A 17,824-nucleotide genomic window follows, 5' to 3' on the forward strand; every position below is an offset into this window, starting at 1 on the left:
TAAAGTTGCTGGAATGGCAGGTATAGTGAAAAACACTTGATCAGTTGGTCAAAAACACTGGTCAGTTTAACAGACTTCCTACTTGAATGGGTGGTTACAATATAACCACTATGTGTTTACATTTCACTTGAACAAATTTTCACTTGTGCAGACATTCAGGTTCATTGAGGTTTACCTGAAAAAGATTTATTTTGTTGCGGCTACATATGCTTGCATGCAACCGCCTTTAGTACATTTGATGCAGTGGTACATTTGGCAAAAGTCTGATGAAAGTCTTCATTTTGTATTGTCAGAAAAACAACAATCAATGTGAAGTGACAAATGAAGGCAAAGCAAGGAAATATTGGGATTCATGGTACAGTTTAGCATGCTGCAAAAGTTGATTGGGATAAAAAATACAGAAAGCAACATTAAAGCTTGTTGCTGGGCAAGTTATGGCTGACACATATCAGCACAATAAATGATAGCAGACGTGTAATAAAGTGAAAAGTGCTATTCATCTGGTTTATTTGCCAGCAAAAGTATTACATGCATACAAGAACATCACTCATCATCACTCAAGCACCCATCACAGCAACATGTCAATCAACAGATGTATCACAAATACAAGCTGTGCCTGTTAATATTAAAAACATTCAGTGGCTTCCTTATCTGTGCCCAAAGTGTGATGCATGGTTTGATGTGTTTGAGATTCTGGGTAGAAGTAATGACATGTTGGCAAAAGAGCTGTTGGAAGCTTTTCATATTAAAGGCATGTATTGGATTTATCATACATCTGTTTATCTGTTTATGCAATGAATTATGTTGCTGTGAAGGGTGCTTGCTTGTTCAGTGCATGGACATGTAAACATGCCGAATGGTGCCTATTCCATCTTGTTATATGCCTGTTGTCTTTTATTGCACTGATATGTATTGAGACATGAGCAATCATTAATAAAATTTTTGCTTTAATGTAAGCACAACACAAGAATGACAAAACAGCAAAGAACAAATTACTTGTTACAAGAAACAAATTGCTGAATCCAGCATGTTACATCATTGTATCACGACAAAGATGAAGACAACCTGAACATAAAAAAAAAAAACCTTGGCACATGTATTAACGGCTTCATAAGGGTGATGACACAGCAGGTGAAGAAAATGAAGGACACAGCAGTAATGTCACATTGGAGCAGGTCATATTCTGAGATTTTTTTTTTTTTTAGAAAGGGCAAGTACTGGCATGTTAACAACCGATAATTCGGACCTGCTTGATTATTAAGACAGCTCTGTGGCACCACCATTGGACTCGTAGACTTAATGTATAAGGACGTCAAAGGTTTCAGACATCTTGCAGTGTGTTTTGTGATAGTTCCAACTCTGACTGCACGGCCGTGTGCTAATTTCACCACTGAGGTGAGCACAAATAGCGATATTTTAGTTTTGATATGCTGCAGGCATGGTGGTCAGCCATGTCACTGGTGCCTCGAAACCAGAATTAGCAAAGCCTAGTCAATCTTGTAGTTCCCGACTTCAGTCACACCATTGGACAAGCCAAGTTGTGAAGGCTGCATTTGCAATTTCCGTGATTCGTCAGGTGAATTCCATTCCTCTCTTATCATCCACCATTCATGGCCAGCTGATCCCGCTAACGTGAGCGGAGCGTCACTTTGACCACTGAGGAAGCATGAAAAGAAATAGCATAAAAGGCATGCATCGCTAGAAAATTGTGGCCTTGGACTGTCTAGGCCAAAGGCAAGCCTCTGTGCATGTAGCAACGTGTTGACAAACTTGGGCCGCATTCTTGGCCAATCACTTTCAAAGGTGCTTTCATTTTTATGATATTTCGCATGACTAGCACTGGTAGCATCGATGGGAGACTGTTTTGCCATACTGTGATAAAATAGCGTGCTTGGCTCTGTTCCAAGAATGCCGTTGCTCTAGACGCCATTGCATGTCCTGCTAATCACGTGAAATTGAAGGTATCCCCGAAAGGGACGACCTGAGAATACGCGGCGCATATTTTTTGGCTACTTGTGGAATATCTGGCGAATCTCGTATTTCGGACTCCCAATTATTTGAACCTTTTGGCAGTCTCCGTCGGCGACTGTATTAGTCTTTGCTTGAGACACTGTTAATGTTTGGTCATGCTTTCCTCAAGTTGTTCATTGGATGTTTGCCATCATCATCATCCTATGTTTATGTCCTGTGAGATTCTCACCCATGCTCTTGGGACAAAGGAACGACAACACAGTAGTGCAAACAATCACCTTTGCCAAAATTGCACCTTTCATAGATCAATGCCTTCTAGCCGATTGCTACCCACAAAATATGCCGATGGGCACGCAACAAATCGCGGAAGTCGGACTCACCGCGACCGGATAGCGAGTGAATATGTTCGCCCCATGCTGGATCCCAACGCCTGGTCATTCGCGCATACGGTCACATGAACGGTGGCGCGTTCGAACGAGCCCCCGCGAGACGGTCTCGCAGAAGCATGGATCGGCGCACGCGCGGCACGTCCGCGCTGCTTGCCGAACTCGAGCCAAAGAACCAAAGCCTTCTCCTTCCCGCGCCCAAGTAACCCCGCCGTTAGGTGGCGTTAGCAGCGCAACACTCGCGCCATCTCTCGTGCTGCGCTTTAACCAGACCGACTGCCGCAGGCATCAGGTCACGCGGCGAAGCCGGATTACAGGAGACGGGAGCTATGCAGGAAAACAACATATCAGGGGACGCGTGACAGTCGCGCATCCCCACAGTCCACTGCCCCAGAACGAAGGCACCTTCCTGCAATCTCCTGTCTTGTGCTAGCTGATTCCAACTTTCCAATCTATATCAAATGGATATTTGTATGAGAGTAAGTTGCTGACCAAATGAAAAAAAGGTGTTTTAGACATTGTGGCCTGTGGTAATGTTCAAGTTTGGCGAGTCTTAAACAATTCAGCACTTAGTTGCTAAGGCATGCCTGGCTGTGCATATTGCAAATGATTCGAGGCACTTTATTTTGAACCATACATTTAGTACGGTTAATAGTATATCTTTCAGCTTGAGGAGCTCATATCATATCTACATCATTGAGAAGTTGTCTTGCTAGCAAAAATAAGCGACTCAATATTTTCTTTGTTGACCTCTGTCTACACTATGCAGTCGACATGAGTGCTCCAAATTGAGAGGTAGCGTCGGCTCATGGCCAACTTGATGCCACCTATTCAAATACATGTAAAATACAGAAATGCTTTCACGAGACAACTGCAAGACTGATTTGAATAAAATTTGCAGCATTTGAGAAAGTTAAGATCTAGGGACTGTAGGAAGCAAAATTTTCATCTAGGGCTTGGAATCTTTCACAAAAATATCCAAAAATTGGTAAAAAAAAAAAGAAAACTCGAAGCTTACCATTCTGTAACTCTGCACCAAAAACTGTTATTGCAGTTCTGTAAACTTGATCCGTTCGAGCGTCTAAAGCGGACAAATTTTATATGTGAATTTATTGCTTACACAGGGTGTCTACCAAGTCGACATTTCCGAATTCCCTGAGTTTTCCTGGTTTTCCCTGAGTGCTTTTGCAAAATTACACTGAACTTTCTTTTATGTCAAGACGGGCTGGGGCACGCATGTTAAAAAATGAAAAAAAAAAAACCCGACTTAATTCAGTTTGAATACTAAGGAGTATATTTTATTCAAAAAGAAAATAGAAGGGACAAGTTAGTAAAATGCACAGCAAATAAAATAGCTTTGAAAAGAATGGTAAAGCCAATTGCAAATTGAGCCAAACATTTTCAAATACGAATAAATGGAGATGCATACAGAAGCAAAATATTCTCGAATATGAGCTATTTCTATAAACTGATAGCAAGCTAATTGGTCTCATATGAGGCCTGAAATTTATCAGAGTGGCATTCTCTTACAGCAGCTGGAAAGTCAACCTCAACTATCTTGACACACCCTCAGCCTGCACACAATGCCTCAGTGTTGCGTTTCACTGCTTTAAGGAGTTTATTTTGGTTTGGATGCGGGACACCTGCATCTCGGTGTCAGCCAACACGTTGTGTTTTGCAAGCTCAAGTTCCTCCAAACAAGTGGCGGCACACTTCCTTTTCCGTTCATTCCTGAACGCATCGGTCATTTGTGTTCTCATCCTCCTTCTGCTGTGCGTTTGCCCCACAGACCATTTCAAGCATCCTCTCGATCTGTTGTACAGGCAACGTCCAGTTTTTCGAACTCCCTAGAGGCCGCGAAAAAAAAAAAAAAAAAGATGGCCACTCAAAAAAAAAAAAAAAAATGAATGCTTCTCTTTTACTGCTATGAAGGGCTCAAATCACCACAGGCACGTACAAAAAAGCTCTGAAGGCCTGCCAGCACACTTATTAGGCTTTTCGGTGCTTGTACTGTGCCAGGCGATTGCGTGTGCACGCGTGTATAATTAAGGAATACATGCTGTATCCAGTGGCAATTGCCCCTTTACATGCTTAAGCTTCACCGCAATACTGAACTTAACGTTACAGCGCAAACACCTAAGACGAACCACAAAAGGAAGGCACGATACACACTGGCGCTGTTTTTGTGGTATCTTCCTTTTGTGGTTCATCTTAGGTGTTTGCGCTGTAACGTTAAGTTCAGAATTATGTACCAACTAGGCCCAAATGAAGTTTTACTGAAATTCACCGCAATACTTCACGTATGCTTCACCGCGTAAGATTTCTGTTCTGAGGCGAAGCTGACTTCCGGGAACTGGCCTTATGCAACGCGTCGTGCTTTCCAAGCTTTGAAGCCAATCGCGAGGATTACAAAGGCAGAGTTGGTGCCATGGCTGACAGTGGCGAATTGATTTAATGAAAAACATGGCACCGAACAGCAAGAAGCTTAATAGTGAACAACGAAGCACCTAGGCCTAGCGTTGCTGCCAGCGGATCTGCGTGTGAGAGTGCCGGTTCGAGGCGGCGAGATAGCACTGGTTGGAGGCTCCGGGATAATCACATAAGGAAAATGGCGGCGGTGGTGGCTTTGATTAATGCCATTTCAGACCTGTGGTCCTGGCAAAATGTCCAGAAATTAGGACGGTGAAGACTTCTTGCGTCCGAAATTTCAGACGTTCCTATACATTAACTCTATGGGTACATGGTGGTGCCGCGAAGCCATTCGAATTATCGGGCATGTCTCAAAAATCTGCTGTCGACTGTACTTGGCAAACTCCTCCAGCCAACGACACTGAATGAAAGTCGATTTGATACGATTCCTCTCTGTTACTTGAGCAACCATTAGCGCAACTTTCGTTCCCTTTCAATAAAATTACAGCTAACTTTCCCTGATAGAAGCAGAAATTCCCTGAGTTTTTCCTGAGTATTTCCAAACTATTCAAATCCCCTGAGAATTCCTGGTTTTCCTGGTTGGTAGACATCCTATTACACGAATTTGTCACAATGGTTACAAGGATATTGCAAAAGTCTTACTGACAAATTAGTGGTATATTTCAGAGGGATGTATAATACAGTAGACTTTCATTAATTCAACTGCGGTTCAGTTGATTTTTCGATTAATTCGATCCTGACCGAAAGTCCCAGCCAATGCCCACGTATATCTGTGGACCCAGACTTTGGTATTTCAATCCTAAAATTGGCCTTTGCTGGATAATTCAAACTTCACCAGTCAGCACGCAAGTGCCTGACCCCTAGGATGACTCCATTAGTGACCCTTTTAATTGCAATGTCTATCTCAACAAAGCTTAGGGGACATTGAATATGTTGAACACACATTTTGCATTGAAAAAGCCCATTTTTGGCCTGAACTAGAAAGCTTTTCTGGCAGTAACCAGAGCTCACAATGTCTGATTACAGTATTCAGTACTGATTCTTATGGGACCCTTTTGAGAGCACAGCTCGTAGGCACCTGTTCCTGGGTTGAGTGTTGGCATAACAGCTCAAACGCGCTCGTGCCACTGCTTGTGCGTTCGTCATCGTCTTCTTCCGCACTTGGCTCCAAGGCCACTCATCATGCCAGCATTCCCATACTGCCCGTCACGCTCATGCCACTGCTTGCACCTTCATTGTCGCTGTCTTCCACAGCTGGCTGCGATGCCGCTCATCATGCCAGCGTTCCCTTACTGCCCCTCCCTCTGCGAAGGCACTGACGGCACTGGCTCACTGCCAGTCAGTGCAGTGATTTTGGTCTCAAATTCTTTGCCTCAATATATCAGTAATGAAAAGATGTATAAAGCTGCATTCAAACTTCGCACTAGGGAGTATCATAATCATCGGATATTTTTTCATTGCGAAGGTACAGAGATGTAAACTCGTTAGTTTTGTTTTCTGAAATTTTGCAATTTGCAGCGATGTTTGCAGCGAATAAAAAGACCTGCTTCCTCCAGTCACTAGATTTTAACCTTCTTTTATTTTAAATGCTACTATCCTCATAAAATTTGGTGCAGTGTGTGCCGAGAAAAACGGTTTCTTCCTTCCCGTCTATATAGAAGGGAGCCTCCAATCTAAATATTTATCTTAAGTTTACATTAAATTCAGTTTAATTGAAATTCTTGCCTTTTAGTCCTTTATTTTTCTGGACTAGTCTTGCATACAGATATGTGTAAATGGGAAGAGAGATGCAACTGAATAGGTAAAGTTAGTTCAACACTGAATAGGTAAAATTAGCTCAACACTTTGTAAATTGCAGGTACTTTGTGGTCAACACCGATATCCCAGTCCTGGACCTGAAGGAGGCAGAGAAGCTAATCTTCAGTGACAGAGCTGCCTTTGTTATGGCCCACAATGGTTGGGTCATGAATGATGATCCACTGCGGAATTTTGCTGAGCCAGGGTCGAATGTGTACCTTCGTCGTGAGCTCATAGCCTGGGGTGACAGCGTCAAGCTTCGATACGGCAAGTCACCTGATGATTGCCCGTTCCTGTGGGAGTACATGAAGGACTATGTCTGCGAGACGGCCAAGATATTCCATGGCATACGCCTTGACAACTGCCACAGCACCCCACTGCCACTTGCAGAGTATGTCCTGGATGCTGCACGCCTGGTACGTCCAGACCTCTACGTGATTGCCGAGCTCTTCACGTCGAAAGAGGAAGTTGACAACATCTTTGTCAATCGACTTGGAATCAGCTCTCTGATTCGTGAAGCCATGAGTGCTCACAATGCTCGTGAGCTGGGCCGGCTTGTTTACCGGTATGGTGGTGAACCTGTAGGAAGCTTTATTCCCCCGCCAATTCGCTGCCTCAAGCCATGCATTGCACATGCACTTTTCATGGACATCACGCATGACAACCCGTCACCTTTTGAGAAGCGTTCAGTGTACGACTACCTTCCGAGTGCTGCTGTTGTGTCAATGGCATGCTGTGCAACTGGATCAAACCGTGGCTACGATGAGCTCGTGTCCCATCATATTCACGTTGTTGATGAATTTCGTCAGTACCCTGCTTGGTCAGTGAACCCAACTGAGAAGCCTTCATCTGTCCACCTGCTTTCAGGGATCATCGCTGCAAAGCGAGCACTGAACCGACTGCACCACGAGCTTGGCCTGCAAGATTTCACGCAAGTTTTTGTGGACCAGGTTGACCCCAACACAATTGCTATCACTCGACACAGTATTTCTACGCATGAGTCGGTGGTCCTGGTGGCCCGTACATCATTCCAGATGCCTGGGAACCCGAACGAGACAGGTTGTATCCCACCACTGTGCATCCCTGGAGTGATTGAGGAGGTCATCTTCGAGGCAAAGACTGTCAAGGTGAACAAGGATAACAAGACAAAGGAGGAGAAGAACAAGGAGTACATTGTAGGGCTCAGTGATTACCGACTTGAGATCCGTGAGCACATCTCACTTGTGGAATCTAAGATGGTGGACCTCAGCGACGCGAGTGAACAGAACCTGCAAGAGCTGGACTTCTCCAACTTCACGCCAGGTTCTGTCATTGCTTTTAGGTAGGTGTGACATAGCCAAAGTATAATTCTTCTTCTTCTATGACTTTCTATCAGTGTTTTCTTATTTTTAGTTCTACATGATGTTGCTGTTTATGATATGCTTCTTGCACTTTACCTCATCGCTTGCCCATTTGTTTCCGAAATCGCCAAGTTGGTAAGAAAAATCCAGGCCACCCTATATGCTGCGCTGTGTGGTCCTTTCTACTTTAGCTTCTTGAATACATATTGCAAGTGAATAATAATATAGAGATTGTCTCTGTTTGCCTAATACATTTCACAAGCCAACTTTGAGTATTCTAGTGAAAGAGATATTCAGTGTGATCATACATTTAGCTAGTGTTCTTGCTTTTTTTTTATGGTTGCACGCAAAATGGCTTTGGCCTGTTCCCTACTTTGGAGAAGCTCTTAGAAGAGCATTCTATGTGGCCAGCCTTAACAGCTTTGGCACAATCCGGAAAGTGGGGAACAAAGCACACCTTTTTACAACATTGGTGTGTCTCAATAGGCCTTACGGCATCAAAACAAATAACTTATCTCACATGCAGTGACAAATGTTCTCTGATGCCTTGTCATCAAAATGAGGTGAGCCTAAGCAAAGATCAATTTTCCATTTATGTTCTGCAACTGTGACAGAAGCATCGCAATAAGGATGAGTTCCATTTGAAGGGAGTGCTCTGGGCACTGCCATGTTGTCTTTCTAGTTATGCAAGTCATGCCAAGTCCTAAAGATAGCATATTATACAACCTGCAAACTTGCCCATTGCATTCTGTGAATGCACACCTTGGATCTGCTATGTGGATTCGCTTACATGTTTGACTGTGTTCTGTGGCACATTCAATGATTTGTTGTCCGTACTCAAACTGCTTATTAAGGCAAGTATAATAGAACATATGGTGTGGCTGCATTGAGAGCTGATACATATAAGCTATCGTAAAAAAAAGAAAAGAATGTGTAAATTTTTATCTTGATAGGCTTGTGATATCTGCATCTGCTGCTGCTGGTGGCTGGAAGCATTATCCATCAAGGCAACATAGTTCTTGGTGCTTCTACGATATTCTGAACATCTCTCCCAAATATGTAAACTAAAGCAGACACAAATGCACTCTGGATGTGCCCTTTCGTGATCTCACATCCCCATGTTCTCTCCTTCAATAACTTATTTCTCTTTTGCTCTCCTCAGGGTGGCCCCTCATCCAGTGAGCAAAGCCGCAGTTCAGTACCTTCGCCGGCACCTGACCCACATGGGATATATTCTGGGAGCCCAGCCTGAAGCTGCTGCTGGGGCACCTGTGTGCTCTAATGAAGAGAGCATTCAGAGCATAGTCAAGGCCCTCACACTGTCAGACCTTAACCGAGTCCTGTTCCGCTGTGACGTTGAGGAGCGGGCCGAGGACAGGGGTGGGGCCGCCTACAACTTTCCGAAGTTTGGCAGCCTCGTTTACTGTGGCCTTCAAGGTAGGTGCCTCACGTGCTGCCTTGACTTTGCATGAGGTCATAGCGAGAGAGAGAGATCATAAAAGAAAGGCAGGCAGGTTAATCAGGCTGAGCCCGGTAAGCTACCCTGCACTAGGGTATGGGGAAAGGGGATTGAAGGAGGAGAAGGAATAGAAGTTCACAGTTTGCACAATTTTGCGCAAGTTTGCACACACAAACGTTCATCGCTGAGTCACTCACAGGCAGTCATACAGGCTGGTACGTTCAAGAAATGCAACAGCGCCTTTGTGGCTTTGCACAGAGCAGACCTACAGCGGCCCAAGATTGTCTCCTCTGTGAAAGGCCTGTCGTCTAAGTTCCCCAGAACTGTCCGAAGGGCACTTCTCTCATCTTCGTACGTGGGGAAGTCACACAGCAGATGTTTGGTTGTTTTTTCGACACCACATGTTCTGCAGTTGGGACTGTCTGCCATTCCAACCATGAGATCAAGATTTTGTTCCTGGCTACCAAGGGGGTGTCTCAGTGAGAGCACCTGTGAGCCGGGGTTTTAGTACACGAGAAGAAAGCTTATCTGATTAAAATAAATGCAGTTGTCCAATATGGTGTCCTTAATCTGTAGATGTAGGACATTACAACCGTCAATCAATTTTTAAAAATATTTTTAATGGGGCATCTGTATTTATGAAGTGAAGAATGTAAAAGCTATCATTTGCTGAAACTGGAGAAGGCATTAGGCAAACGGGATGTTAAGAACATAAGAGGTACAATAAGCTTTTCTTGCTCTCTGATATGCGCGTAGATGCTGATATGGATGTAGAGAGTGGCGAGAAAAGATATTTGAGTCGGCTCGTCGAGCAGCTGTATTCTGGGGAAAAAGAAGGTTGTGTGCATTGTAGCTGAGGTTCAAGAGAGGCAACAATGAGTTTGATTCAGAAGCTCGGAAGTTATTGCTGTGCAAGAAATGCAGATATTAAGATAGCCTAAATCATGATAATGGTATATTTCAAGAAAATGGAAGGGAAGCTCAATATTTCTAAAACTTGAACATATCTTTTTCTTATTTGTGTTTTTCCACCAAAGGATGAATTTATGAAAACTATCACTCGCATGCTACATAAGATATCCTTATTTACTCACTTATTTATCTGAAGGAAATCTGAAGATTGCTGGCCATCTTGGTCAATGCGCTAGGGTCAGTGGGGTGTTAGAAATGGCCGTACTGGGTGACAACGTGCCAGCTATTTCAGCCCGCTGCACGTGTTCCTATCCAACCGGACGGGGCGCACTTCAGAGAACTGCGAATAAACCGGCAGCCACGGGGCGCGGGGTCAGCTCAGGAATGTGGTACCCGGCCACGCCACCCGGGACGAAGCAGAGTTCTACGAAGCCCCTCTGACGTCGGCTCCGGACCTTTACACCTGTGTGTGTGTGCGGCACTGAAACCTGTGCAACACGTGTTTGTGAGCCCTCCTCCAAAAGGGCGGGTCATCTACGGTGACGTCGAACAGTGACGTCGAACGATGACTGGACGAACGTTTCCGTCCACTGGGAATCAAGGGGGGAACAAGTGCTTATAAGCAGCATTTGCAGGCTGCTAGGGTGTGCTCGTGTCGTGCTCGTCGTAGTGAGCTGAGTGCTCGTTGTCAGGCTCGAAATGTACTCGTGAGCTGTGTGCTTGTAAGCTGTTTGCTGTATGCGTCGTCTTGCGGGCTCCATTTGGGAGTCACGCTAGACTGTCGATGTATGTCTTGTTTTAAATGTAAATCCTGCAAATAAATCCTGCTCGCCTAGTCCTGTCGTCCCAAGGTCCTCCCAACGACTACGACCGCTCCAAATCCCTACAACTGAATGGCAGGGGTGAGATCGGCCTGTGGCTCCTAGATCGGCCTACTACTCGGAGACAGCAACGGCAGCTGACGGACGTTGGCACATGGTGACCGACCGGTATCCTGATCAAGTTGGAGCCGACTTGGGATTGACCACCTCTTACAACTGACTGGGTACGGCGGAGAAGGACTGGTGATATGGTGCTGCTTCAGTGGGTAAGCGTTTGGTTTTGGCTGTAAGATTTACCAGGCTTCAATTTCTCTGTGTTTTTGCTTTGATTCGCTGGGGATCTTTTACTTGTATTTTGATTTGCGTGGGTATCGCAACAAGTATTGTGTGACAGCAGAGCCAAAGCTTAAAGTAGCGACCATGGTCCTAATGTGTTTGTCAAGAGCTGACCTGTTGTGGTTGTGTGAGGAGATAGAGGTAAACGTAGAGGAGGACTTGACGGAATCAGAAATTCGTAAGACAATTCTAGAAAGTAACAATGATTCGAAATTCATAGAACAAATGAGTAAACGAATTCTAAACAAGAAACTGGAACAGGATGCAATTAGGCAAGAGCAGGAAGAATTTAAGCAAGAACAGGAAAAAGCAAGGCAGAAACTGAAAAGCATTTCACAGGAAGAAGGCCTAACAGAAGTAACAAGGCAGTACATTGAGACATTGAACAAAGAGATTGAAGGTTTTGAGCAGTTAATCAAGCAAAGTCAACAGCGGCTGGAGAAATCTGTAGGCTAGACGCAGCGAAAGTGGGAGGAAGTAGACAGTAGATTTCAGTCGAAAGCCAAGAGAGGTAGTAGTACCTGTGAGAGTAGCAGCATGTTCACAGGCGAACTCAAAGTGCTATCAGCTAACGATGCCTTAGTGGCAACGGAGGCCGTTAAAGGCCAGAGTGAGAGCGACGAGGTGCTGTGCCAACAGAGGATTGTAGAGACAGCTAGGCCAGCTGCGAACAGATTGGCACAGTTCCGAGCGTGTGCGTCGCATCTCATAGTATTGAGGTCGTTAGCGAAGTACAGAATACTGCAGACTTGACAAACGCGAGCACCCATGTCGAGTCATATCTCCATGCCGAAGAGAAGTGCCAGCTGGACGATGCAGTTGAGAGTAGTTCTCGGTATGGCGAGCTCCGTAGCTCACGAGAGAACAACTGCATTGTTCAGGGATCGGTGCGGCTCTCCACCAGTCTAGGTCGCCAAGAGAGGAATGATTTAGTTAAGGATCATTCAGACTGTGCGGGTAAGAGACCGATCCGGGCCGACGAGATGTGTAACATCCAGCACGAGGCGCGAGATGACGGCATGAAAGAGAGTTCGAGGAGAAAGCGCTGCAGAAAGAAGCGCCGAAAAGATCGGAATGCGGTGACTAATGTAGCGCCGCCAAAGACTGCGAGAGACCCAAGAGGGCAGGGTGCGAAGAAAAGAAAGGTGCGGTCGTCACTGACGACGTGTGCGCATCAAGAACGTTCGAGCCACAGGTCAAAAGGAGACCGAGAAGCATGTTCTGCACGGACGCGGACAAAGGGCACGGGGCAGTTAAATTCCTCGTCGTTACGTCGTTCTTTTCGAAGCTCAGCATGCAGTACGAAGAAGCGCAAGGTGGCAAGACGAGACCAGGTGGGGAGTAGCGACGGGGTCAATCAAGGTCGTGAGGAAAGCGGGGCGCCAGGACGCAAATTGGCATTAAACTGTAACGTCTTGGGTGAGCTGACAGTGAGTCAGCCCTTTTGTTGTTCCTCGGTAGCCAGAGTAGCTTTCGGAACGCGACCACCTCGGGTACGGCTCAAAAGCATGAGTCAGAGGTAAACGTTTGGAATGGGAGACCAAGAGAGCTTCCGTACGAGTGAAACGTGTTTTGTTTTATTTTTTGAGCATCGGATAATTTTCGCGATTTAAGTGTCTTTCAATATGTAAAAGTATGAGCTTTGTTTATGTTTTGTTTGAGAAGCTCCGAGAGTTGGAAGACGCGTTTTAAGTAAACATGTAGTATCGCGAGGTGTTCATTAATAAGTATATAGGCTTCTTTTTTTTGTGTGTGTGAGAAACCCGAGTGTCAAGGTTATTGGGGAGAGGCCTATCGTAACGCGCGCGTGTGTTATTTAGTTAAAACACGTTGGCGGGCTAGTTGGTTAGAATCCATGGTAGTGTGTATGAGCGCGACTGGACGAGGACAAAGAAAGAAACAGATACACAGACACAGCGCTTCACTTTCAACTATAGATATTATTTTCGGACGCATCGATAAATATATACCGTGCGAGCGGAAACAAACATAACAGCAAAAAAGAAGATTGAGAGGTGCATTTCGTTGAACCGAACACGTGTGCAAGGCAGGGGAAAAAAACATGTACTACAATGGTCACAAAGATAAACCAAGGAATCGTATCTCCTTTTCCGATAGTGACACCGAAGGCTTGCTTACGCACTTTTGCTCTAATTTTGCTATCTCGTAGGCCTCTACAATCTCCCTCGTCATCCTGCTATGAGCCTTATACAGAACGGAAGTGCTTTCGAACATGGGGCTAAGGTAATCTCGGGTCATTTGGGTATTCACTGCCGAGATTGTTCCTGCAAGCCCATGTTCGAAAGCACTTCAGTGTTCTTTTTTGCTGTTACGTTTGTTTCCGCTCGCACGGTATATATTTATCGATGCTTCCGAAAATAAAATCTATAGTTGAAAGTGAAGCGCTGTGTCTGTGTATCTGTTTCTTTCTTCGTCTTCGTCCAGTCGCGATCATACAACTACCATGTGTTATTTAACCTTCTATTTTTGTAAGTGTTTTTTTTTATTTTCTAAGATTAACCGCGTAGGTTTTCAGTAAGTGCATCATTTGCACTGCGAAGCGTTCTTAGTTCCATTAGCGTGTGTCCTGTGTGGACAGAAGGAAGCAGATTTATGACTGGGTTGCTCGTGTGTGTTGAGGGCAGTCGTATTCTGACATCTCTAGTGAGCTTGCGTGGAACGAGTTATTAGCAGACACATTTGTTCGAAGGTTCCTCTGTGTTGCGTTAGTTACGCAAGTTGGGTTGTTCGTTTAAGGAACGTGTCCTGTAGGGGCTAAAGGAACAAATGTGAGTCAGCGCGATAAAAACTTTGTATGATGCAAGCACGTGTTCGGAATAGGGACCACAAAGCTAGCGTGATTGTATTTACGTACCTATGGAGTTGGCCAGACTGTTCAGTGGCAATAGTACGTGAGATAAGTACGCCACTGCGATAGGGTAAGAACAGGCTGTTCGTGAAGTTAGGCTGCTTAAGATATGTTCGGGTATTGGTGGTTGAGAAGCATTCGGTTTAGTTCTACGTAAACCTTTGCTCTTATGCAGTGCGACGGTCAGGTTTGGTCAAACTCAGGGGGAACGTGAACGCTCGCTTTGGCGGCACAAAATTCTGGGGCAAAATTTGGGATTCCCAGTTGAGTGACTTGCATTGAAATTGTGATAGGAGGCCTGGTGGATTAACAGCTGATTCCGGGCGTTTGCACGCTGAGTGGTATTGTGTTGCCGGGTCGACTCTTCTGTGCCAGTTGTTGTGAGATGGTTGAAGGCATTCCAAGTACGCAGGGGTTGCAGAGAGCAAAGCCATCGTCTTGCTTGCCAGCCATTCTCTTCCTGCCCAGGGGTTGCCTGCACTGGCCAGGCGAGATTTTCAAGGCCATGGAGGAGCTGTTAGGAATGGCCGTACGGAGTGGCAACGTGCCAGCGTTTTCAGCCCGCTGCACGTGTTCCTATCCAACCAGACGGGGCGCACTTCAGAGAACTGCGAATAAACCGGCAGCCACGTGGCGCGGGGTCAGCTCAGGAATGTGGTACCCGGCCGCGCCACCCGGGACGAAGCAGAGTTCTACGAAGCCCCTCTGACGTCGGCTCTGGACCTTTACACCTGTGTGTGTGTGTGCGGCACTGAAACCTGTGCAACACGTGTTTGTGAGCCCTCCTCCAAAAGGGCGGGTCATCTACGGTGACGTCGAACGATGACTGGACGAACGTTTCCGTCCACTGGGAATCAAGGGGCGAACAAGTGCTTATAAGCGGCGTTTGCCGGCTGCTAGGGTGTGCTCGTGTCGTGCTCGTCGTAGTGAGCTGAGTGCTCGTTGTCGTTGCTCGAAATGTACTCGTGAGCTGTGTGCTCGTAAGCTGTTTGCTGTATGTTAGTCTTGCGGGCTCCATATGGGAGTCACGCTAGACTGTCAATCTATCTTGCTTAATATGTAAATACTGTAAGTAAATCCTGTTCACCGAGTTCCTCTCTACGACCTTCAACTCCTTCAAATGGTGGCAGTGGCGAGATCGTCTGACGACTCCTACATCTGAATGGCAGCGGTGAGATCGGCCTACAGCTCGAGATCGTCCGACGAATCTAATAGTGGAAGTTATTATACATTAGGTGGTAAATTGACCAACATGCTTACTGATAATACAAGTAATAGCATATGTGAATGTTCTTAGAGCCAAAAAGGAAATTAAATTGGTACTGTTACACGGCAGCAGTAACTACATGCAAAAATTATACAGATATTGTAGGAGTCGAGGAGGACTTCGGATGAAACACCTGGGAGGTTTATTTACATTATTTACAGTGAGCGTATATTAACAGTCGTAGAGTCATTACTGGCTGGCAGCAACTCGGACGCTGCGGCCCGTCGCAAGAAGTTCGAGAGAGATGAATCAAGGGATGCTCTGGAATCTCTAGGAATGCTCTTCTGCTGCTCCCGGTCTGCGTCTTTTAAGCCCTTCGGTGTCGATAAGACACGTAACGTTCGGCCAATGGGAGAGCCCGCTCATGTGACGCCATTTTCGGCCAGTCGGCGAGCCCGCTCGGGTGTCGTCATTTTCGGCCAATGGTAGGCGCCCGTGCGATGGAGTCACACCCGGCGAAGAGAGTCGCTCCTTGGTCCCCCTGCGGTCTTGCCTTGCTGACTTGCAATGCGCCGTCACCATAGAGGGTAGGGGGCGACGCCGCCAGGTTGTCACGGCGCATTACAGCTGTCTTGCTTCGGGACCCACTTTACCTCCACAGTACCAGGCTCTCGCTTCACTTTCGGGAAGAGCCAAGCAGTGAATAGCTCCACCAGCTGCACACGAAGTGGGGTCCGCCAACTTGCTTGCACGTGTCGTGCCTCAGTAATGTGGCATCCGTGTTTCTTCGCTCCTCAATTAGCTGTGGTGCGATTCGATGTGGTCTGGTGAACTCAAAGTAGGCTCAGGAAATGGCCCCGTATCTAACAATATATATCAACAACAAAATACATTCTAGCAGTGTGTCTTGGGCATTTTGAACTTAAGGAGAAAATATTAGTTGGTTGGACTATATTTATGGCATTTGCTTAATTTATGGGGCAAAGCTTATGAGCTGTGGACTCCTCTGTTTAATATTTCTGCTTCCTTTATAATAACGTAACATTTTGAAAGGGCTCCCAAACCACTCTGAGTTTGAAAAATTGTTATATAACATGGCAGTTGTGCACTAGTCTACAATGAACATTCATCTGCAAGAATTTTTCAAAGTGAGGCCGTAATATCAAAATTATAGGAATTTGATGAATGACTGCGAAATGCCAAAACACCCGTGTACTTAGATTTAGGTGCACGTTAAAGAACCCCAGGTGGTCGAAATTTCTAGAGTACTCCACTACGGAAATAATCAGAAAGTGGTTTTGGCACGTAAAACTCCATAATTTAATTTTTAATCTGACGAACGACTATGCGGCCGCTGCTGCTCCTCACTCACCTTTGCTATTCTCCCCTTGGGTGCACTGTCCTCCTCACCACACTCTTGCCTACTTTGTATGGTGTAGTGAAAGCTACACATTGCATCAACACGACGCAAGAAGGGCTTTACGATTTTCCACCTCTTATTGCCCCCTTCTCAATGCCAACTGAATGGAATGTTCACGAAGGGATCACTGGTGCATGACAGTCAAGCCCCGTCCCTTCTCAGAACACACAGGTGGCTCTCGTCACGTTTGTGGTTTCTCATTCTTTTTCAACCTGCCATTCAACAGCTTTTACCCTGCTACACTCTTAAAAAAATTACACCCTTTGGGGCTTATCTTGTCCCACAACAAGAATCGTCATCTGCTTTGCCCGCATTTCCTTTCTTTAGCACCGCGAGCCCGGTACTTCCCAGTCACGAACGGCTTGCACGTTATCAGTGTGACACAGGATTCTCAACAGGAAAGTAGCGAGCGCCGAGTTTTCAAGAAAGGAAACGCAAGCAAGGCAGATGATTATTGTTGTGGGACAGATATACACTCCAAAGGGGGTAACTGTTTTAAGAGTGTAGCATTACGACATGCAACAAGTGGACCAGAAAAGACAAGGTTGGAGTGCGAAATTGTTTTTCCTTGCTCACTTTTGCTATCCTTCCCTCGAGTGCTGCGCCGTCCTCACCGCACGCTCACCCACTCCGTGCAGTGCATTGAAAGTTACAGGTCGCATCAACACACCGGAAGAAAGGCTCCACCATTGTTATCCCCTTATTGCCTCCTTCACAACGCCAGCTGAATGGAAGGTTCACAAAATGATCACTGGTACATGATAGTCATGCCCCGTCCCTTCTCATAACACACGGCTCTCACCACATTGGCGCTTTCACTTTGTCAACCTGCAATATGACACCTTTTACCTTGCTAGCATCACTATGTGCGATGAA

At 45.8% G+C, this 17,824-nt stretch overlaps 1 protein-coding gene across 3 annotated transcripts in view; it reads left to right on the forward strand.

The window, feature by feature from the left end:
* The window catches only part of LOC126539315 (glycogen debranching enzyme), a 175,454-nt gene that overhangs the window by 76,728 nt on the left and 80,902 nt on the right, over positions 1-17,824 (forward strand). For all 3 annotated transcript variants that reach the window (XM_055075514.2, XM_055075513.2, XM_050186095.3), the window contains 2 exons: positions 6,646-7,905; positions 9,087-9,361. In XM_055075514.2, the coding sequence (XP_054931489.1) occupies positions 6,646-7,905; positions 9,087-9,361 (1,535 nt within the window). The remainder of the gene's footprint in view (positions 1-6,645; positions 7,906-9,086; positions 9,362-17,824) is intronic.

This window comes from Dermacentor andersoni, chromosome 11 (assembly GCF_023375885.2).
Source record: "Dermacentor andersoni chromosome 11, qqDerAnde1_hic_scaffold, whole genome shotgun sequence".
Taxonomy (NCBI): Eukaryota; Metazoa; Arthropoda; class Arachnida; order Ixodida; family Ixodidae; genus Dermacentor; species Dermacentor andersoni.